This window comes from Anomaloglossus baeobatrachus, chromosome 1 (genome assembly GCF_048569485.1).
Source record: "Anomaloglossus baeobatrachus isolate aAnoBae1 chromosome 1, aAnoBae1.hap1, whole genome shotgun sequence".
In the NCBI taxonomy this organism is placed as follows: Eukaryota; Metazoa; Chordata; class Amphibia; order Anura; family Aromobatidae; genus Anomaloglossus; species Anomaloglossus baeobatrachus.
In genome coordinates this window covers 285692915-285717394 of record NC_134353.1, presented here as the reverse complement: position 1 = coordinate 285717394, position 24480 = coordinate 285692915, and the positions used below count along the sequence as shown (strand labels likewise).

Sequence of the window (24480 nt, the reverse complement as noted above, 5' to 3'; positions counted from 1 at the left end):
TGCCGGCGGGATGCAGTTAAGCTGTGTTCGTCGTTCCCGAGGTGTCACACGGAGCGATGTGTGCTGGCTCAGGAACAACAAACAACCTCCATCCAGGAATGTAACCGCTATTTTGAAAATGAACGACGTGTCAACGAGCAACGATAAGGTGAGTATTTGTGCTCGTTAACAGTCGCTCATAGCTGTCACACGCTATATGTCAAACGATGCCAGATGTGCGTCACAGAATCCTTGACCCCGACGACATATCGCCCGATATATCGTAGCATGTAATGTGGCCTTAACAGCCTCTCTGCATTAGTCAGTGTGGACGCGTGGTTACAATCACCACTCTCCATATAGAGTGGTGACTGCACCTGTGTCTGCACCTTCCAAGTGACTGAAACCTTAGGGATGCTGGGAGTAATAAATTTAATTTCTTCCCACCAGCGGGGTTCAATATGCAGGGGCCAGGCAGGTTCCAATCAAACTGCAGATTACACCCATATCTGTAAGTTAATAGCATTTTTATATGTGATAGATTTCCTTTAAGGTGATATTTGGAGAACTTGTGGACACTTTTTCTAAGTTTTGCTATATTGTAATGTAGCGCCCAGAAGTCATCAGGAGCTACAAGGTACTGCATCCTGTCAAAGATGCAGGGCCTACGCTCAGTGACTCAGAAGACCAGTGCCTGTAACACCAAAACACATATATAATCCCTGTTTTTCCTTCCCCAAGGACTGGTGACAGACTAGAGTTGAACCCAATGGATGGCAACCTAGGGGTGGAGCCGATCCAGTCCAATAGATGCCAACCAGGGAGGAGGGGTCAGACAGTCATTAAGTGGAAGTGAGAGGAGACGGACGTAACCGTTCGAACGGGACTGTGTAACAGTGACCTGTCAGGCGCAGCTGTTTGGTTGCTGAAGGAGTACGGCGGAGTACTCTCGGAACCATAGCACTGACGGGGTACAGAGCCCTAGGTTAGGCAAACGCTCCAAGCAGACCTGATAAAATCTGCACAGTGAGGGGATCATCCAGGACCTCACTGACCGTATTGTCTGGGGGCACCAGCAGTGATGGGAGAACCACGGACCGGAACAGAACACCGACCCTACAGGGTTCAAACTGCCCGCTGTATGGACTAAAGACTGAGAGACTTGCAGGAGGGGACCCCCAGACGCTCCAAGCTACAGGGACCCACCAACTAGAGAAGGGTGCAGGGGAAAGAAGCCACCAGGTCACCATACCGGCACTGGGACTAAGGGGACAAGTAGTGAGGACCAGCCTTCCTCTGGGAACCAGCCATCCAACCGCTGTGAGTAAAGAAAAACAGTTACACTGCAATCCCTTGTGTAGCCTACCTTCTATCACCCACCCCCTGGGGCCCCGGCTCTACTTGTGGAGGGCCCAACATCCAGACTGCCATTACCATCAGCCCCAGTGGTGAGAGACTGTGAAGCGCTAGCTCCATCTACCTAGCCGCAATCCGCAAGTGGCGTCACGACAAAAACTTTATTATTTGTCCCCTGTAAATAACCCCTTTCAGGCGACCCCCCCAGGGTCACGGAACTGGGCAACGGCCACCCAGTAAACTGTCCCCGTACATATATGCCTAGGACCGAATACCCCATAGCCCTAGGGCGAGTTAGTAAAATCACCTGTCTTTGGCTGCCCACTGTTGTCTTAAATAGAAAGGGTAGCCATAAACAGGTGATTGTTACTCTTTAAAGGACCTGACAGGTTCCCTTTAAGCTTCATAAAAGTTTTTCCTGCTGTCTTGGTAATTATGTCTGCTGTAAGATATTTCACAGTAGAATTACTTGTACACAGTGGACATTATCCTGGTTACTTCAATTACCCAGCCAATTTGGAACTAGAGATAGGAAATTCTGCACAGTTTAGTTTATCAGGTTGTAAGTATGAATGTATGTCCATTGCTGTAGAAAAGAAAATATTCCTCTCCACGCTCATAGTACCAAATTCAACAAGCATAAATTAAAAGAAAGTAGTGAAAAGAATGTATCGTACTTTTGAGGAAACCACGCTGACTTGATCAGGGTTGACAGTGCCATTTACTTCTGTTATAGTAGAATTTACAAACATGGTGGGTCCATTTGTATCGTTGCACTTTTGGTGATTTTTGATCATTTCCTGGTGAGGAGGGTGGTCAATTTCTAAGTGAGTGTGGACACCCTAAAAGAAAGAGCATATGCAAGTTTTGCAAATTGGAATGATGCATTCAAGTCCGTTCAAAAAAAAAATACCACACGGCTGTAATTTTACCTCTCCATAGATGTTTAGACTCATTTTCAATATTCTCTCAATGAACATTAGGAGGTAGAAACCTCCAAAAATAGCCACTGCTTTTGAAATGTAATTATCATGTTTAGGATCAAATCCAAATGCCTGCAACAAGATACACAAGTGTTAGCTTCAGCCTCTTATCGTACTGGAGTTGCTTTCAAGCTAAAACAAAGGCAGTCTGTCCAGTCTACCTTGGCATCCTCTACTAAATGTTACAATGAGTTCTTGCAAGTTTTTGTACATATAAAATATGAAATATCATAGAAAACAGATAAACACGAGTGACTTCTGCAAGTTTTCTGGACAGAAGGAAACAAACACAAGAAAAATCAGGCTATTGGTAAAAAAAGAAAATGTACAGCTAAATAAGACTGCTATTTTTTTGACAATATATCAATAGAGCCTTAAAGGGGTATGTTCAAGTTGAGCTGCTCAGAGCTATGCAGTCTCCTTACTTCCTGGCCTCTGGCAGGGCATGCTCTGCTACTTACATGACAGTTCTGATGAATAGCAGAACTGTAGCATTACTGGAACTATAATGTTCTGCACAAGTTCTGTTGTAACACATTCAGTGGCTTTTCTAAAGGTCCAGTCACACTAAGCAACTTACCAGCGATCCCAACAACGATAGGGATCGCTGGTAAGTTGCTAGGAGGTTGCTGGTGAGATGTCACACTGCGACGCTCCAGCGATCCCACCAGCAATCTGACCGGGCAGGGATCGCTGGAGCGTCGCTACACGAGTTGCTGGTGATCTCACCAGCAACCAGTGACCAGCCCCCAGCGCCGCGTGGAAGATGCTGCGCTTGGTAACTAAGGTAAATATCGGGTAACCAACCCAATATTTACCTTGGTTACCAGCGCACGGAGCTACACGTGCAGAGAGCAGGGAGCAGCGCACACTGAGCGCTGGCTCCCTGCTCTCCTAGTTACAGCACACATCGGGTTAATTACCCGATGTGTGCTGCAGCTAAATGTGCACAGAGCAGAGAACAGCGCACACCGCTTAGCGCTTGCTCCCTGCTCTCTTAGCTACAGCACACATCGGGTTAATTAACCCGATGTGTCCTGCAGCTACATGTGCACAGAGCAGGAGCCGGCACTGACAGTGAGAGTGGTGGAGGCTGGTAACAAAGGTAAATATCGGGTAACCAAGGACAGGGCTTCTTGGTTACCCGATGTTTACTGTGGTTACCAGCCTCCGCAGAAGCCGGCTCCTGCTGCCTGCACATTTAGTTGTTGCTCTGTCGCTGTCACACACAGCGATCTGTGCTTCATGGCGGGACAGCAACAACTAAAAAATGGCTCAGGACATTCAGCAACAACCAACGACCTCACAGCAGGGGCCAGGTTGTTGCTGGATGTCACACACAGCAACATCGCTAGCAACGTCACAAAAGTTGTTCGTTAGCAGCGATGTTGCTAGCGATGTTGCTTAGTGTGACGGGGCCTTAAGTATGCACTGTTATCATTGTGCTTAAAGATATAGATAACAGGGCATTTGAATAAGCACACAGCAAAGGCAGCTTGTCAGTAGCTGTGAATGATGGGGAGGGAGGTGAGTAGGTAACTGCTATATAAAAAGTAATGGGGCTGGAAAGAAGTGGCTTGAATGTTAGTAGTTAACTCCTCTCTTGGAATGTAACAAACCTTCTGACTAGAACTGAGAAGGCACTGGTAGTCAAGCTCCATAGAAACCTTTACACTATGAAAGATAAAAGCTCTCAGTGCAAGAAAATAACAGCAAATTGAAAAGAGCAAGTAATTTGCAAACCTGTGTGCTTTCTTGCTAATTAAATTAAATACTTGAGAATACTCCTTTAATATTTCATCAATTCAAGTTCATTAAGCAAATACAGTAGGAAAAGTTGAAGCTGTTTGTGGAGCAGTAAAAGTCCCGTTCTTTAAACCATACAAGTAGTGATGAGCGAGTACTAAAAAGCTCGGGTGCTCGAAGCTCGGGCCGAGCCTCCCAAGATACTCGTGTACTCGGCCCGAGCAACGAGCCCAATGTTATCCTATGGGAGACCCGAGTATTTTTGTGAAATGACCCCCCGGCAGCATGTAGAAACCCTAAAAATGTCACAAAAGTCTCAGAAGAGTGCTCAAATGACATGGCAACAGCATGGGGAAGACCCCTTGAAGCATTTATCACTCAAAAGTCACAGCTGTGAACAATTGTGTCCGCGTTTTACGCCATTTTTACGGACTCACCAGAAAACCTTCCAAAATGACACCAAAATGAATTTTCATGGCGGAAATGTTAAGGGCACATACCCAATAGTGGGATAGAGCTGGTGTATGTTACTTTTTGAGATTAATACATGAAAGATTTTACGTAAAACATTGTGTGGCACTCCGATGTCCAAAACGCACGTTTTGTGCTTTTTACTAACGATGTCGGTCATTTTTTTTTTTCATTCTATCTCCCGTCGGTCGGTCTCACTCTGTCTGTCTCTCTCTGTCTTGTCTGTCCCCCTCTGACAGTCTGTCGGTCATTCTCCCCCCTCTCTCTTACTTACCGTTCCCCGATCTCTGGCGCGGCGCTGCACGGCTGTTCACACTGTTCCGGCGGCTTTTCCTCTTTTGAAAAAGCCGGCCGCTCATTAATCAATCTCGTATTCCCTGCTTTCCTGCTTTTCGGCGCCTATGATTGGTTGCAGTGAGACACGCCCCCGCGCTGAGTGACAGGTGTCACACTGCACCCAATCACAGCAGCCGGTGGGCGTGTGTATACTGTGCAGTAAAATAAATAAATAAATAATTAAAAAAAACGGCGTGCGGTCCCCCCCAATTTTAATACCAGCCAGATAAAGCCATACAGCTGAAGGCTGGTATTCTCAGGATGGGGAGCCCCACGTTATGGGGAGCCCCCCACCCTAACAATATCAGTCAGCAGCTGGCCAGAATTGCCGCATACATTATATGCGACAGTTCTGGGACTGTACCCGGCTCTTCCCGATTTACCCTAGTGCGTTGGCAAATCGGGGTAATAAGGAGTTAATGGCAGCCCATAGCTGCCACTAAATCCTAGATTAATCATGTCAGGCGTCTCCCCAAGATTCCTTCCATGATTAATCTGTAAATTACAGTTAAAAAACACACACACCCGAAAAATCCTTTATTAGAAATAAAAAACACTAACAAAGTCCCTCATTACCAATTTATTAACCCCGACAAACCCTCCATGTCCGGCGTACTCCACAGTCCTCCAGCGTCGCATCCAGCTCTGCTGCATGCAGGTGACAGGAGCTGCAGAAAACACCGCCGCTCCGGTCACCTCCACGCAGCTAATGAGATGAGTAGCGCGATCAGCTGAGCTGTCACTGAGGTTACCTGGTTCCAGCGGTGGATGCAGCGGTGGCCGCGGGTAACCTCAGTGACAGCTCAGCTGATCGCGCTACTCACCGCCGCTCCAGTCAGCTCCATGCACCAACTGAGGTGAGTATAGCGATCAGCTGCTGTCACTGAGGTTAATCGCGGCCACCGCTGGATCCAGCGGTGGCCGGGAGTTACCTGACTGACAGCAGCTGATCGCGCTATTCCCTTCATTAGCTGCATGGAGGTGACCGGAGCGGCGGTGTATTCTGCAGCTCCTGTCACCTCCATGCAGCAGAGCTGGACACGACGCTGGAGGACTGTGGAGTACGCCGGACATGGAGGGTTTGTCGGGGTTAATAAATTGGTAATGAGGGACTTTGTTAGTGTTTTTTATTTCTAATAAATGATTTTTCGGGTGTGTGTGTGTTTTTTAACTGTAATTTACAGATTAATCATGGAAGGAATCTCGGGGAGACGCCTGACATGATTAATCTAGGATTTAGTGGCAGCTATGGGCTGCCATTAACTCCTTATTACCCCGATTTGCCAACGCACTAGGGTAAATCGGGAAGAGCCGGGTACAGTCCCAGAACTGTCGCATATAATGTATGCGGCAATTCTGGCCAGCTGCTGACTGATATTGTTAGGGTGGGGGGCTCCCCATAACGTGGGGCTCCCCATCCTGAGAATACCAGCCTTCAGCTGTATGGCTTTATCTGGCTGGTATTAAAATTGGGGGGACCGCACGCCGGTTTTTTTAATTATTTATTTATTTATTTTACTGCACAGTATAGACACGCCCACCGGCTGCTGTGATTGGGTGCAGTGTGACACCTGTCACTCAGCGTGGGGGCGTGTCTCACTGCAACCAATCATAGGCGCCTGTGGGCGTGGAAAGCAGGGAATATGAGATGGCTGTGTACAGAGCACAGCGCGCCGGTCGGTATAAAGGCTCGGTCACGCTGTGCGGGCCGGCCAATCACTGCAATTCCACAACTAACAGGGCTGTGGCATTGCAGTGGTCTGCCAGCCAATCCCTGCATGAGGGCTGGCTCTCAAAAGAGCGCCAACATGCAGGGATGACGACCACGAGTAAAGCACGAGTATTGCAAAATTACTCGGTACCCGCCGAGTAGCCCGAGTACAGTGATACTCGTGCAAGTACCGAGTAGTTACAAGCATGCTCGCTCATCACTACATACAAGGCCTTTCATAATTAAGCCCTACATGGAGAGGTGGTGGAGGACCTTGAAAAATAACCATGAGAATTTTCAGTCAAGTCATAAAATCTTCTTTATTACTTTACAGTGTAATTTTTAATTTTAGCATTACTGATGAGCGAGCACTATCATGCTCAGGTGTGCAGTACTCGTAACACGCACTTGGACAGGCTTGACTCATGTACTGAGTATAATGGAAGTTAATGGGGAACTTGAGCATTTTTTCAAAATATCCTCTGGGAAAATGCTTGAGTTACCCATTGACTTCCATTATACTCAGTACACGAGTTGAGCCTGTCCAAGTGTCCAACTGCTTTTTACGAGTACCGAGCACCCAAACATTGCAATGCTCACTCATCACTATTTAGCAACATGAAAAATACATACGGTACATTTTGTCTTTATATTATTTTCATTATCAAAACAGCTACTTACCTCTGGAATAAGCTGAAATATTGCGTTAGAAAACAAGGATCCAATGGCCAATCCCACAAAGTAAGTTAATATTTTTGGAAAATAAGGCTTCTTTACCAAGGGGGTAATAAAAAGTCCAACCAGTGATGTCAAGTTAATAATGGTTACTGTGAGAAAGCTAAATCCCCAAACTGTAAATGAATAGAAAATGCACACATTAATACTATTATACTTGTATAATCATTTGTTATAATGTGACAAATTGCTATGAAGTGGCAACTGAATGGTATTGATACGATTGATTTTGTAGATGGATTTTTTCCTTTCTGAAGGAGAGCTGTATCTAAATCTGGAAGGACCTGTTCTACCATGATCTAGGAGACTATACCGTAACTTCAGATTCAGCCTACAAAATCTAAAGGAAAACCATTCCCATTAATCCAAATACTGTGTTAGTAACATAATACATTCTTTAATGCTGTAAAGGAAGTGTAACTGTGTAACAGAAGTAAACACCGTGCTACATGGACGTGTCATGTTAAGTGAAAATAAGTAGCCGTAACGGTAAAAAAAAGAAGCCTCTGTAGATCCAGTGCTACTCTATCTGAAAAGCTGATACTGCACATTCTTAGAATTCAAAGATACATAAAAAGAGGAATGGGCACACTACGCTTAAATGGTCCCGTCTTGGCAAATGCCATCTATTGCACCTGGAAGGAGGTATTGTACCTGAGAGACCTTTGACACATGAAAGGAAGCCAAACATGTCTTGGAAGTAAGATCATTACCATTTCAACTGTACCAAACACTGTCGCGTTCATGGAAGCTGAAGGCTTAAGAGAGAAGTTCTGCACAAGCTAAATATACATTTTATAGCAAAATACCAATCAAACTGCAATTGTCCTGTTGTGTAACAATGGGGTTTCATTAACTTCTCTGTCTAAGAAAATACAGGGACATGATGGCATTTACTATAGCATAATAAGTGATTACTTATACAACCAGTTTCATATTGAGCCTGGACTGGTAAACTAAAGTCTGTCTTAAAATCCAATGTGGCTCCTCAGATAACTGGCCTTATCTCAGAGACTTTTTATGGTATTGTTCTGCTGACTTAGCCCTAGCAGTTTACAGGATAATTTTTTATGTCTGAAGTTATTCTTAACCTTTCAGCATGTACTGTTCTGTAAACATGAAATTGTCATGTCAGGAAGAAACAGGCTGTGTCCTATAAAACATATGCTGCAAGTTGGCTCCTACCAAACACTTATCACGTTGTGATTTTAAGACTCTTTTTATGGATGACATTATCCTTCACAATCCACTTTAACAGTAAGAACTAAGTGACTACATGATCTCTTGCACATAGGCCATGTCTATTGTTCAAATGCAATTAACGAATTTCACAAGACAAAAGTCAATGACTAAAGTAACATGTGTCTAAAGGCCCCGTCACACTAAGCAACATCGCTAGCAACATCGCTGCTAACGAACAACTTTTGTGACGTTGCTAGCGATGTTGCTGTGTGTGACATCCAGCAACAACCTGGCCCCTGCTGTGAGGTCGTTGGTTGTTGCTGAATGTCCTGGGCCATTTTTTAGTTGTTGCTGTCCCGCTGTGAAGCACAGATCGCTGTGTGTGACAGCGAGACAGCAACAACTAAATGTGCAGGCAGCAGGAGCCGGCTTCTGCGGAGGCTGGTAACCACAGTAAACAACGGGTAACCAAGAAGCCCTGTCCTTGGTTACCCGATATTTACCTTTGTTACCAGCCTCCGCCCTCTCACTGTCAGTGCCGGCTCCTGCTCTGTGCACATGTAGCTGCAGGACACATCGGGTTAATTAACCCGATGTGTGCTGTAACTAGGAGAGCAAGGAGCCAGCGCTCAGTGTGCGCTGCTCCCTGCTCTGTGCACATTTAGCTGCAGCACACATCGGGTAATTAACCCCATGTGTGCTGTAACTAGGAGAGCAGGGGAGCCAGTGCTAAGCAGTGTGCGCTGCTCCCTGCTCTGTGCACATTTAGCTGCAGCACACATCGGGTAATTAACCCGATGTGTGCTGTACTAGGAGAGCAGGAAGCCAGCGCTCAGTATGCGCTGCTCCCTGCTCTCTGCACGTGTAGCTGCGTGAGCTGGTAACCAAGGTAAATATCGGGTTGGTTTTCCGATATTTACCTTAGTTACCAAGCGCAGCATCTTCCACGCGGCGCTGGGGGCTGGTCACTGGTTGCTGGTGAGCTCACCAGCAACTCGTGTAGCGACGCTCCAGCGATCCCTGCCAGGTCAGGTTGCTGGTGGGATCGCTGGAGCGTCGCAGTGTGACATCTCACCAGCAACCTCCTAGCAACTTACCAGCGATCCCTATCGTTGTTGGGATCGCTGGTAAGTTGCTTAGTGTGACTGGACCTTAACTTAAAGGGAACCTGTAAGGTCCAAAATGCACCCAGAACCAGGAGCAGTTCTGGGTGCATATTGCTAATCCCTGCCTAACTGTCCCTGTATACACTAGCATAGATAAAGAGATCTTTAGAAAAAGTATTTCTAAAGATCTTTTATCGTATGCTAATGAGCAAGGGCACTAGTCCCCTGGGCGTTGCATCCCTTGCCAGTCACCCCCATTAGCATGTTAGTACGCCCCTGTGGGCGTGCTATCATGCTAATGAATTTGCAGCATCACAGGATAATCTCACCTATCCGCCGCCATCACGTCCAACGGGGGATTTCGGCTCAGTGCGCATGACCCCGGAGTTTGGGGTCACGTGTACACTCGGCTTCATAGTGCGCATGACCCAAACTCCAGGGTCATGCGCACTGAGCAGAAATCCCCCATTGGATGTGATTGCAGCAGATAGGTGAGTGAGATCATCCTGTGACGCTGCGTATTCATTAGCATGATAGCACGCCCACAGGGGCGTACTAACATGCTAATGGGGGCGACTGGCAAGGGATGCAACGCCCAGAGGACTAGTGCCCTCGCTCATTAGCATACGATAAAAGATCTTTAGAAATACTTTTTCTAAAGATCTCTTTATTTATGCTAGCGTATACAGGGACAGTTAGGCAGGGATTAGCAATATGCACCCAGAACTGCCCATGGTTCTGGGTGCATATTGGACCTGACAAGTTCTCTTAAAGAAGATAATGCCTTTACAAAAAAAACTCTCTAGGCACCTGTGCAACAGAGAATCACATCTACGACAGTTATTGTCTCTATAGCCTTTCACTAACTCCTTTCCCTCCCTGTAAAAACATTATCAAAAGTTTTGTAAACTAAAAAATTAGATATGTGCATAAATTAGATATGTGCAGAAATTAGGTATGTGTAAAAATTAGGAATGTGTAAAAATTAGGAATGTGTAAAAATTAGGAATGTGCAACAATTAGATATGTGAAAAAATTAGGTATGTGCAAAAAATCTGGCTCTATAACTAACTACCCTCCTCCCCCACCGACTTCCAATGCCTAATTTTTTTTAGTAAGGGGGGGTGGCAGTTACAGCTGCGGAACTTCAGACAACAAAATCATTAGCAAATGCCCAATGTTTGAACATACAGTGCCATGAAAAAAGTATTCATACCCCAAGAACCTTTCCATACTGTTTCACGTTACACCCACAAACTTAAATGCATTTTATTGGGATTTTATAGGATATACCAACATTAAGTAGCAAGTAGTTAAGAAGTGTAAAGGAAGTGATATACGGTTTATTAAATATTTCAAAAATATACATCTGAAAATTGTGACGTAAATTTATATTCATCCCCGAGTCAATATTTTGTAGGCACACCTTCTTCCCTGCAATTACTGATATATATATCTACCAGCTTTGCACATCCAGAAGATGAAATTTCTGTCCATTCTTCATTGCAAAATACTGTAGCTCTAGCTCAGTGAGATTGGATGGAGTGTGCTTGCCCTCATAGAATGCACGACCTACATTTATAAGACATTTATGGAATATCCTATTGATATGCCAGAAATGTTAAAGATGGGATAATCCCTTCAATGTAAAAAATACTCCTTAGTAAATGTTTTGCAGACTCTGCTGATAGTAAATTTACCTATTTGAGTAAAAATCTAAAAAAAAAAATAAATTACTGTATTTGCAAATGTCTTGAAGAATACGTGTGACGTGTAGGGATTTATAATGCATGTCAATAACACATTTTGCAGTCTTGAATGTAAGCGGATGGTACCTTCAGCAGTGCTGGGCTTTTGACTTGGCAGTTCTTCGTATGTACATGGGTGAGTAAACATTAAATATAAGAGAGCAGGGCAGGCTTCTCTGAAGTTTACTTCTGTAATTTGGTTTCCATAATGAGCAAATATTTCTTCATTAGTATAACACTGAAAGAGAAAAAGACCATTATTACCGTATATGAAACCCATAGTACTCAACAGGTTCCATATCTCTTCTGACTCAGAGTATTAAGTATATTTATTAAAGTATTCTAACAGTCTCTTACTTTTGTTTACTTGTTAGAAGGCTCCTTGACCCTCAAAAAGACCCCCATTGATAAAATGACAAGTGTTCCTCTCGTTTAGGCCGGAGTCACACTTGCGAGTGCCTCACGTGTAACTCGCGCAAGTCTCTCATTGAATCACATGGCACGGACTCACACTCTCCTGACAGGAGCGGGTCGGTTGCATGTATCTCTATGCAGCTGAGACGCTCCTGTCCAGAGAGTGGGCTGCTGTGACGGGTGATGCAATGAGAGACTCATGCGAGTTATGTGCCACTCCTGCAGCAGTCTCACTGCTCGGATCCGGGGGTTACCGTGGCTCGAGAGTCTCCGGACCCAGGGGCTTGAGGCCACTTCAAATGAAAAGGGGGCTATTTACAGGGGATAAGAGTTTGTGACGCCACCCGTGGTCCATGGTAAGGGGAGTACCACCACTGCAGATAGGAATACCTGTTGAGGAGGACCTTTCCATCAAATACTTAATTAACCTCTTGACAAGGGATTGTGGGAAATATGTCGATTTGCCTTACATAATTCAGGTTTCAGATCATACACATGACACAGATATAAAGATGGCCGCCATTTCCTGTTATCCACACCTTGCTTGGAATGCAAGGAATGTCCAGATGAAAGAAGATACCATATAAGGGAAGACCCCTGGTCAAGCTAGAAGACATCACAGACCAAACCATCAGCATGGATGCACCAGATGACGTCCCTCCCATCACCATGGTTTCATCCACTGAAGTCAGACGCACCCATCAACACCAACACGGATCTCCCCATTGGCTAGCTCATGAACTGTCCCACTAAATGGGCATATCTGAACTTGTGTACGCCCCTAGCCTATATCAAGAGGACGCATGAGTCTCCTCAGTCTGTTTTGGTGCCATTTCTACTGTAACCAAGAAAAGATTACATATCCGACTGTGTCTGGTGTGGATTCTTTTATGCATGCACTTGGCCCATATCAATTCGGCCAGGCAGTCTCTGGTTAAGAGTTCACCCTAACATACCCAGGGGAGATGGAGTGGGGCAGCAAGATGACATTCCCTCTATGGATAGGGGAGGCCCCAGGACTCGTGATGGTGAGGTGTAGGGGAGCGTGGTGCAGATTGGAAGCAGGGGAGGACAGCGTACTCACTCAGGCTGTGTTGGTATGAATGCGAACAGAAATCAGACTCTGACACTGAAGTAAACCAAGTCTCTGGGTGCCGCTGCCACTTCAGGGGAGCTCGTCCGGGAGTCCGCTCCCGTTGGTATTGCTGATGGTCTGTACCTTGCCTCCATGCACTGTATTTTAGATGTTCTGAGTGACCCTTCTGCTTGATGCTGAAGGGATCCCGCTCCCTACTGTTAAGTAGGGGAGCTGTGCTCTCGATGGCTGAGACTTGGGATTTCAGTGGGCTGCATAAGCTGGAAAGCCCTATCCCCCTCTTTGTGTTGGTGTCTTCGATCTTTGAGCTCTTGGGGAAAGTTCATAAAGAGACTATCCTCCACAGGTTAATTATCAGGTTGCGTGAAGCTACTCCCTGATCTAGAGTCCAGTACCCTGCCGTGCTCGGTCCCAGTTCGGTTGCTAGGTACTCCGGTGCCGGCCGTTCTCCTAAACTAAGTCAAGCACCCTTCTCCAATACCCTGCGACCGGGTCTCCGACTCCTTTGGTCCCAGACCACCACCTGCGACCTAGCCAAAAGTCGCCAGGGAGCTCCAACTCCCAGCTCCTCACTCTTTGGGAGCTACTACTCGACTGACTAAACTCTGCTCTCCACTTCCTCTCTCTGACTTCCTCCCTCCCACCAGTCTGCCTGACCCCTAGGCGAGTGGCCCTTTTCCGGATGGACCACCCACTGGTGTGCCTGACAGGGTGTGGTGTGAGGTGTGACTAGGATTTGAATGCTGATGGAGCAAAACCAATGGTTGGGATCCCAGAACCATGGGGGGTTGAGTCCTGCACCAAGAGGAAAGGAGTGCAGTACCCTGTGACACCCTGACTAGTTCACAGTTACATGAGAGGCACTCGCAAGTGTGACACTGTCCTTAAAGTACCACCCCGCTGGCAGTAGGCACCATAAAGTGCTTATAAACCAGATAAGAAGTTGTCAGATTATTTTCAGAGTTTATAGATGTCTAATAAAATAGAGTATTGCCAGAAATGACCCATTTGTTTCTTTTTATAGGACTGTAATCTCCTGCTACCAGTACATATTCCTTCACACAACATTATCATATGCCTTCATCATTCATGTGTTCATCAGAACTGTGATCATTCTAATTTTCCAGGAGAGTATTCCATGAATATGGGATACTCCAGGAAATGCTAGGTATTATAGTCTAAGTAAGGTTCCAATTGTATTTTATAAAGTTAATGCAAATTTCAAAAGAAAACACCTCTATGTTCAATATTGAAAAGGGTAAATTGTGTTTGGGATGAGATAGCAGGCTCTAAGTAAATGCTTACTGGGATCAGATTAAGTAGAAGGGAGTGACATTAGAAAGTGTGAAAAGTGATGACTGAGACAATTTTGAAGATAACATTTGTTTCACTGTGTCTGTGAACAGAGTTAAACAGATAAGAAGTGCATTTCATTGACCTTTTCCTTTTAACAGTCAAACCTTGTGCTTCACAAAAAGTGGTGAATATTTGTAGACAATATTATCCTGTTTAGGAAAGACGAGGATCCAGCATCATGGAGAGTAGAAAAATAAAACTTGCATTTATTGGAATGAATAAAAACAGATATACATCCAGTGGGCACAGAGGCACAAGTATAGTCGCAGATTAACCGACGCGTTTCGAACAGAGAGTCTTATTCATTCCAATAAATGCAAATTTTATTTTTCTACTCTCTTTGATGCTGGATCCTCGTCTTTCCTAAATGTGCTTCCCGCCCCGGCCAGGGCGTTCCGTGCATTGGTGTGGAGTCCAAGAGTGAAGAGGGGTGAGCTGACAACACTTTTTTGAATATTATCCTGTTAGTATAAGCTAAAATATGAAAAATAAGAGCAGAAAATGAGACACTTCTGAACGCTGTATGCACAGTTAAGTAAATGAAAGTCCTTGAGTTGTCCTTTGAAGTTAGTGATGAGCGAGCACTAAAATGCTCAAATACAAAATTGGAATGCCCGGGTGCTCTTCTTGAGTAACAAGTATAATGGAAGTCAATTAAAAAATTGAGCCCTTTTCTGGCAGACCCTTCCAGGAGGGCAGGGGGGGCAGGTAAATTGCAGAAAAGGATAGAAGAAGTGCTCAAATGGAATTGGAACAGCATGGGGTAGATGCTTGGACACACATCTGACTCCCAGGTTGCTGCTGTGAAAAATGTTGTCAAAGTATTACTTCACTTTTCAGGACAGACATTAAAACATTCCAAACCGAAGATAAAATAGATTTTACAGGAAAACATGTTAGGAAACATTCTTTCCTATATAATGACTTGTATATACAGCAAATTTAAAAAGAGAGAAAAACACTCCTCCACCCATTTGAATATGTTCACACATAGCATTTTTGCTGCATTTTTGCTGCATTTTTGTACTTTCATTGCTTTCATTGGGGAAAAAAACAATGCAAAAAGCTGAATTGTGTACATGAGATTTCTCAAATGTGTTCTCTTTTCTAAGGCGTAGGACTCCCTGATTGGTAAATCTTATGTAAGTGCAAAGCCTATAAAAAATTGAATGGATGAATTGCAATACATCCTGGAATACATGTAGAGGAGGGTCTCAGAAAACATTTTTTCCCCATAGGAACTCCTAGACTGCTAAAGCGTATGCATTATGTGCAAGGGTTTCCAAAAAATAGAAGGAGGCGAGACACTCCAATACACCCTGGAACACATGTAGAGTCGGGCCTGTGTGGCCCGGATTCGAGGTCACTACTCAGTGTACAACTGGCACAAATAGCTTCAGGCATCCAAATCCAATTTTGCTCCAGTGAAGGTGGGCAACAGCATCTCCTATGCTGGCTCAGGGCATTAAGCAGCCCCAAATAGATTGAAGCAGGGCTTCCAGACTTTTTTTTATCTCCTTGGAGACATTTGCCAATAAAAATTTCATGAACCATGTGGGGGAAATGTCCCATAGTTATTCCAGAGGAAAGAACCCCACAAATCCTTTGTCCATTTATTCACACAACAGGTGCATTTGGCCTTTCTCCAACTGCTCCCTCCCTGCTTAAGTTCATTTCATAGGTAGTTTGTCCACTGTGGGCATAATAGCTAATAGGCGCATCTGCCTGTCAACTGAAAATGCTGACAGGCTAACTGTTCTCAAATAGAACAAGGCCTGGATTGGTTCTGAATTCTCAATTCCAACAGATGACAGCAGTGGAACATAAAGCCAACTAAAAAATTGTTGTTTTTTTTTTCTCATGTATTCCCATGTACCCTTTCTCACCCCAAAAAAGTATACGGTTCATGGTTTATTATATTTCTTGTCGTCTCCCTCTTTCTCCTCCTGCACCATATCAACAGGGTTATCATTTGGCCTTTGCTCCAAATTTTTACAGGGCCATCAGGCGGTCTTTACTCAAGTTTTAGAGAGCCATCAGGCAGCCCTCACTCACAATTTTTGGAGGGCCATCAGATGGCCGTCATTCATAATCTTTAGAGGAAGAGCAGCACAATTTTTAATGGGTCATTTGTCTGCATCACTCAATTTTTGGAAAGGCATCAGACGGCCCTCACTTACTATTTTTAGAAAGTCATCAGGTGGCACTCACTCAATATTTTGGAGGCCATCATAAAGCCCTCTCTCAATTTTCAGAGGCCAATAGGTAGCCCTCACTCAATTCTTAAGGGGCTATCAGGCGACTATCAATCAATTTTTAGAGGGCCATCAGATGGCCCTCACTAAATTTTGAAAGGGCCATCAGAGACAGTGTGGTGGCCACAGGGAGAAGGCATGCAACTGCTCCCCAGAGCACCCACATGCAGCAAATTCCGAGGCCAAGGGTTAGGTGTTCCTCAGTCTGGCACTTTTTTTAAAGAAAGTGGCGTCTATAAAACAATGGTTATTTTAAGCCTGTGCTATACCAAGATCAGCAGGAAATAGAAAAAGTAGTTCAGCTCACCCTTCTTAAAGTCCAAGATCAGGATCGGTGTTGGTGCACGGAGCTGCCCTGTCCTCAGGCAGAACACAGACAAGCAAACTAGAGTATGATCTCCAGCACTTCAAAGAAGGTTAAAAATATTTATTGAGGTTCTATTAAAAAATATCCATCGATCATGAAAACAGTGAGGGGGGACCCATTAAGAGAAATCTGACATGTTTCAGCTAGCAGAGCCTTTTTCAAGGATTGCACTTACATGTCTATTGTGCACACAGATATACTGAGAAGTCTCACTTGGAAAAGAAAGGAACCTGGGATCAGCAGGGGTATGACAACTATCAGTTTGATTAACACCAGCAAGCTCAGGCACATGTCATCCAAGCACCCAACTAGGTGGGCCGAATGCCTGCGTCCACAATTAATGTCTGCTAGTAACACCACTGCCTCTTTGGCCTCCGCCACACATCCGTGAAAACCACGTCTGTGTAAAACGGGCCGTTTTTCGGGGCAGTTTTCCGTTTTTTAGGTCCGTTTTTATGGTATGTGTGGCCTGCGTGTGTATCCCGTATGCTAGCCTTATGTGCGTGTGGAATGTCCGTGTGTGCGTGAGTGAAATAACTGACATGTGTGTGTGTTGTCCGTGTGAAATGTACGTGTGTGATGCAAAATGTCGTTACTACATGTCGGAAGACAGAGTAGCGGGATGAGAATGAACTCGGGTGAACTTCACCCGACTTCATTCTCATGCCGCGGCTCTGTCTGTGTGCCGTGTACTGATTAGCGGTCACCTGTGAAGGATTCACCGGTGACCGCTAATCCCCCGAGTGACTGAAGTGTCCCCCTCTCTCTCATACTCACCGTTCCCGGATCACCGGCGCTGCACGGCGTTCACACTGTTCCGGCGGCTTTTTCTAATTTGAAAAAGCCGGTCGCTCATTAAACAATCTCGTATTCCCTGCTTTCCCTGCCCACCGGCGCCTGTGATTGGTTGCAGTCACACACGCCCACCACGCTGAGTGACAGCTGTCTCACTGCACCCAATCACAGCAGCCGGTGGGCGTGTCTATACTGTGCAGTGAAATAAATAAATAAATAATTAGAAAAACGGCGTGCGGTCCCCCCCCATTTTAATACCAGCCAGATAAAGCCATACGGCTGAAGGCTGATATTCTCAGGATGGGGAGCTCCACGTTATGGGGAGCCCCCCACCCTAACAATATCAGTCAGCAGCCGCCCAGAATTGCCGCATACATTATATGCGACAGTTCTGGGGCTGTACCCGGCTCTTCCCGATTTACCCTGGTGCGTTGGCAAATCGGGGTAATAAGGAGTTATTGGCAGTAGAGATGAGCGAACCGGTCCCGGTTCAGCTCGAGGTCGGCTCGCCGAGCGGGGGTCCCGTTCGAGTTCGGTTCGTCGAACGTTCGACGAACCGAACTCGAACGTATAGGCTATAATGGGAGGCAATCACAAACACATAAAAATGCATTATAAATGTACACAAACAGTTAATAAACATTGCCATAACACTTTCCGGTCCTCGTGATCCCTTCTGCACTCTGTCTCCTGCCGCTATTCCATCCGATGATCGCTGAATCCTCCCGGTGACCTGCACTGCCAGCAGAGATGCAGGACCTATCGTGACGTCAAAATAGCCATGTGACCAGTCAAATGGCTATTATCTCATTGGCTACAGACTGGTCACATGACTATGACACGTCATGTAGGACCTGCGAGTGCATCTCTCCGGTACACGGTGCACATATGTGTATCGCCGTGTACCGGCGACATGCTCTACCACACGGTCGACTCCCCATTCCGTTAGGGACCGGCTGACACAGCCGGTCATTAACGGAGATCACCGTTGCCATAGCAACGCAGTTAGCGGTGACGTCACCGCTAACCGCGGCTCCGAGAGCACCGTTGCTATGGTAACGCGTCTGTCAGCGTTACCGCTGTTACCGCTGACAGCCAGCACTGATCACTCACGGAGTGAAGGCTGCACGCTGCTTCCCGATTGTAGTGAGGATTGTACTGAGGATGAGGTTCCCCAGCCCATGATGGGCTGGTGCACTTCATCCTCACTACAATCGTCACTACTACTACACTAGTGAGGATTGTAGTGAGGATGAGATGCCTCAGCCCATGATGGGCTGGGTAACCTCATCCTCACTACAATCGTCACTACTACTACACTAGAAAGAAAGAAGACAGAAGAGCAGGATCGTGGAGGGCTGACAGGGGGTAATAAAGATGGAGTCTCTAATGTGTCTGTGTATTTATTTCTATTAAAGTATTTTTTCTCTGTGTGGTGTCTTTTTTTTAACCCCTTATTGGAGATTCTTAATGGCCGGGTCAAACGTGCCTGCCATTAAGAATCTCTGGCTTAATACTGGCTAGTAAAACAAAGCCAGTATTAACTCATGATTACCCAACAAGCCACCCGGCTCCAGGGCTGTTGGAAGAGTTGGATACAGCGCCAGATGATGGCGCTTCTATGAGAGCGCCATTTTCTGGGACGGCTGCGGACTGAAATCCGCAGCAGAGGCGCCCAGAAACCTCGGGCTAACCTGTGCTGCGGATTCCAATCCCCAGCTGCCTAGTTGTACCCGGCTGGACACAAAAATGGGGCGAAGCCCACGTCATTTGTTTTTTAATTATTTCATGAAATAAGTGAAATAATTAAAAAAAACGGGCTTCCCTATATTTTTGGTTCCCAGCCGGGTACAAATAGGAAACTGGGGGTTGGAGGCAGCCCGTGGCTGCCTGCTGTACCTGGCTAGCATACAAAAATATGGCGAAGCCCACGTCATTTTTTTGCTGGGCAAAAAAATTCTGCATACAGTCCTGGATGGAGTATGCTGAGCCTTGTAGTTCTGCAGCTGCTGTCTGCTCTTCTCCAGACAGACAGCAGCTGCAGAACTACAAGGCTCAGCATACTCCATCCAGGACTGTATGCAGAAGTTTTTTGCCCCCTGAAAAAATTATGTGGGCTTCGCCATATTTTTGTATGCTAGCCAGGTACAGCAGGCAGGTACGGCTGCCCCCAACCCCCAGTTGCCTATTTGTACCCGGCTGGGAACCAAAAATAAAGGGAAGCCCTTTTTTTATTATTTCATGAATTTCATGAAATAATTAGAAAACAAATGACGTAGGCTTCGCCCCATTTTTGTGTCCAGCCAGGTACAACTAGGCAGCTGGGGATTGGAATCCGCAGCACAGGTTGGCCTGAGCTTTCTGGGCCCCACTGCTGCGAATTGCAGTCTGCAGCCGCCTCAGAAAATGGCATTTTCATAGAAGCGCCATATTCTGGCGCTGTATCCAACTCTTCCAGCACCTGCCTGCTATACCTGGCTAGCATACAAAAATATGGCGAAGCTCACGTCCTTTTTTTTTGTAGTTTTTTGGCAAAAAAAATAAAAAATGCTTCCCTGGATTTTACATTGCCAGTGAAGGTAACACCAAGCAGTGGGGGTTAGCAGCCAGTAGCTGCTTGGATTACCCTTAGCTAGCAATACAAAAAATGCAGCGGGAGCCCATATATATTTTTTTTAATTATTTATTTAAATAACTAAAAATAAAATGGGCTTCCCTGTATTTTGATTGCTGGACATCACAGTGCTGTAAAAATAAATCTTTAAAAAAATGACGTAGCGCTCCGCGGTATTTTTGATTCTCAGCGCAGATAAAGCAGACAGCTATGGGTTGCCACCCCCATCTGCCTGCCGTTACCTTGGTTGGCAATCAAAATACAGGGAAGCCCATTAATTTTTTCTATTTAAAAAATAGTTAAAAAAAAAAATGACGTTGGGTCCCCCCATTTTTGATAGCCAGCTAGGGTAAAGCAGACGGCTGTAGCCTGAAAACCACAGCTGGCAGCTTTACCGTGGTTGGGGATCCAATGTGGAGGTCCCCTCAGGCTCTTTTTTATAATTATTGTATAAATATTAATAATTACACAATAAAAGTTGGGTCCCCCCCAAATTGGATCACCAGCCAAGGTAAAGCTGACAGCTGTGGTCTGGTATTCTCAGGGTGGGAAGGTCCATAGTTATTGGGCCTTCCTTCACAGCCTAAAAATAGCAGGCCGCAGGCACCCCAGACGTGGCGCATCCACTAGATGCGCCAATCCTGGCGCTTCACCCCTGCTCATCCCGTGCCCTGGTGCAGTGGCAAACGGGGTAATAAATCGGGTTGATACTAGCTGTAAAGTAACCTGAGATCAAGCCCAGCAGTTTGTGATGTCATGGCGTCTATTAGATACCCAACATCATAAACTGTCAGTACTAACAAAAAAAAAAAAAAAAATCGACAAAAGAAATTTATTTGAGAAAACAGTCCCCAAAACATTTTCTCTTTCACCAATTTATTGTAAGAAAAAAAATAAAGGGGTCCCACGACGACTCTGGACCGTCTAGAATATGGGGGGGGAGACACTCAGGGAACGTACCCCCATTTTCTAGGAGTGCGGACCCTTCATGTGAGGAGTGTGGGTGCAATGAATCTGCACTCACTCTTCTCGGGTCCACAGCAGCAGAGTCCATGTCGTAATGGTTGCTACCAAAGCTGCAATGCCCTGCTCATGAGGTAAGGGCATGCCTAATCAGGAGAACTACTGTAGAGGAAGCTCTGCTCACTGGTATATAGGTGCTCAGAGGTAATAATAGATAAAATTAGTGAGTAACCTCGGCACTCTAAATCTCCCAGACTAAGTCAGTAAGTCACAACGGATAGTAATGCAAAATCACTCTTTATTGGTCCGCATTAAGAAAAAAAAAATTTTCATAAGCATATATGTTTTTGTCCAAAACAAGTTACAAATGACGTTTCGGCCTGAGCCTTCGTCAGATTGGACTTATCTGCATGTAATCCTGAAAAATGACAATAATCAGTATCACATAAGAGTGAGAGAACAATAACATAAACTCGAACAATGTAGAGGTACAATTGGGATGCAGCAAAAAAATTGCAACACAGCAAGAAATGAAACACATGATACAAATGTCATAATACAGTACAAGGACAATATAGTAATGACAAATATGGGGTCAGATAACAGGATGGCTGAGAGAGAACCGGGTTAAATGCTGCGCCAGGCGGTATGCCTTCGAAACGCGTAGACTTGTGCCAATAAAGGAAAGGATTTCACTTTATCCATCGGAATTGTGGTTTTCTAGCGCAGCATTTAACCCGGTTCTCTCTCAGCCATCCTGTTATCTACTATTTCTGCATCGGGGCTGCTGCTGACCACTGCTGCATAATCTGCCTATATGCTTGCATAGGAGTTGTGCCTGTCACAACTGAAACAGGTGAGTGCCTGTCTTTACATGTGTATTCCCTCATCCATCAGATAAGACCCTATTTCTGCGCTTGTTTCTTCCACAGTTTATTCTCCAAATATGGGGTCAGAGTAGACTTAGACAGCTCTGGTACGAAAGAGATGTCAATCATAAAGTAACATGTGCAGTAGGTGTAGAGCTACAGTGTGCATGGCAGAGCTAATGGGTAGACCGACCATAGAAAAAGAATGGAGAAAAAAGTGGAGAAAAAGTGGAGAAAAAAGTGGAGAAAAAAGTGGAGAAAAAAGTGGAGAAAAAGTGGAGAAAAAGTGGAGAAAAAGTGGAGTAAAAAGTGGAGAAAAAAGTGGAGAAAAAGTGGAGAAAAAGTGGAGAAAAAGTGGAGAAAAAGTGGAGAAAAAAGTGGAGAAAAAAGTGGAGAAAAAGTGGAGAAAAAAGTGGAGAAAAAAGTGGAGAAAAAAGTGGAGAAAAAGTGGAGAAAAAGTGGAGAAAAAGTGGAGAAAAAAATTCTCCACTTTTTCTCCACTTTTTCTCCACTTTTTCTCCATTTTTATTCTCCACTTTTTCTCCACTTTTTCTCCACTTTTTCTCCACTTTTGCTCCACTTTTGCTCCACTTTTGCTCCACTTTTTCTCCACTTTTTCTCCACTTTTTCTCCACTTTTTCTCAATTTTTTTCTCCACTTTTTCTCCACTTTTTCTCCACTTTTTCTCCATAAGTGGAGAAAAAGTGGAGAAAAAGTGGAGAAAAAAATGGAGAAAAAGTGGAGAAAAAGTGGAGAAAAAGTGGAGAAAAAGTGGAGAATTTTTTTCTCCACTTTTTCTCCACTTTTTCTCCATAAGTGGAGAAAAAGTGGAGAAAAAAGTGGAGAAAAAAGTGGAGAATAAAAATGGAGAAAAAGTGGAGAAAAAAGTGGAGAAAAAGTGGAGAATAAGTGGAGAATAAAAATGGAGAAAAAGTGGAGAAAAAAATGGAGAAAAAGTGGAGAAAAAAAAGTGGAGAAAAAGTGGAGAAAAAAGTGGAGAAAAAGTGGAGAAAAAGTGGAGAAAAAAATGGAGAAAAAGTGGAGAAAAAAATTCTCCACTTTTTCTCCACTTTTTCTCCACTTTTTCTCCACTTATGGAGAAAAAGTGGAGAAAAAGTGGAGAAAAAATGGAGAAAAAGTGGAGAAAAAAATTCTCCACTTTTTCTCCACTTTTTCTCCACTTTTTCTCCACTTTTGCTCCACTTTTTTTTCTTTACTTTTTCTCCACTTTTTCTCCACTTTTTTCTCCACTTTTTTCTCCACTTTTTTCTCCACTTTTGCTCCACTTTTGCTCCACTTTTGCTCCACTTTTGCTCCACTTTTTCTCCATAAGTGGAGAAAAAGTGGAGAAAAAGTGGAGAAAAAGTGGAGAAAAAGTGGAGAAAAAGTGGAGAAAAAGTGGAGAAAAAGTGGAGAAAAAATGGAGAAAAAGTGGAGAAAAAAATTCTCCACTTTTTCTCCACTTTTTCTCCATTTTTTCTCCATTTTTTCTCCATTTTTTCTCCACTTTTTCTCCATAAGTGGAGAAAAAGTGGAGGAAAAGTGGAGGAAAAAAATGGAGAAAAAGTGGAGAAAAAGTGGAGAAAAAAAATGGAGAAAAAGTGGAGAAAAAGTGGAGAAAAAGTGGAGAAAAAGTGGAGAAAAAATGGAGAAAAAGTGGAGAAAAAGTGGAGAAAAAGTGGAGAAAAAGTGGAGAAAAAATGGAGAAAAAGTGGAGAAAAAAAATCTCCACTTTTTCTCCACTTTTTCTCCATTTTTTCTCCATTTTTTCTCCACTTTTTCTCCACTTTTTCTCCACTTTTTCTCCATAAGTGGAGAAAAAGTGGAGAAAAAGTGGAGAAAAAAATGGAGAAAAAGTGGAGAAAAAGTGGAGAAAAAGTGGAGAAAAAAAATGGAGAAAAAGTGGAGAAAAAGTGGAGAAAAAGTGGAGAAAAAAAATGGAGAAAAAGTGGAGAAAAAGTGGAGAAAAAATGGAGAAAAAGTGGAGAAAAAAATGGAGAAAAAGTGGAGAAAAAGTGGAGAAAAAAAATGGAGAAAAAAAGTGGAGAAAAAGTGGAGAAAAAATGGAGAAAAAGTGGAGAAAAAGTGGAGAAAAAAATGGAGAAAAAGTGGAGAAAAAGTGGAGAAAAAGTGGAGAAAAAGTGGAGAAAAAAATGTAGAAAAAATGGAGAAAAAGTGGAGCACCCTTTGGTGCCTTTCATGTGGCACTAAGGGGTGCTTAGCTTTGTATTTAGCCAAAAAAATGAAAAAAAAAAAGACGTAGGGTTCCCCCTAGTTTTGTAGCCAGCTAGGGTAAAGCAGACGGCTGCAGCCTGCAGACCACAGCTGGCAACCTCACCTTGGCTGGTAATCCAAAACTGAGGGCACCCCACGCTGTTATTTTAAATTAAATAAATAA

The 24480-nt window shown here is 44.5% G+C and overlaps 1 protein-coding gene across 1 annotated transcript in view; it reads right to left on the bottom strand.

Annotated features, from left to right (window-relative positions):
- Window positions 1-24480, bottom strand: part of SLC39A8 (solute carrier family 39 member 8) — a 104451-nt gene that overhangs the window by 38231 nt on the left and 41740 nt on the right. The window contains exons 2-5 of the mRNA XM_075336831.1: window positions 11441-11591; window positions 7264-7433; window positions 2268-2390; window positions 2013-2177 (exon numbers count right to left, since the gene is read on the bottom strand). Of these exons, the coding sequence (XP_075192946.1) occupies window positions 2013-2177; window positions 2268-2390; window positions 7264-7433; window positions 11441-11591 (609 nt within the window). The remainder of the gene's footprint in view (window positions 1-2012; window positions 2178-2267; window positions 2391-7263; window positions 7434-11440; window positions 11592-24480) is intronic.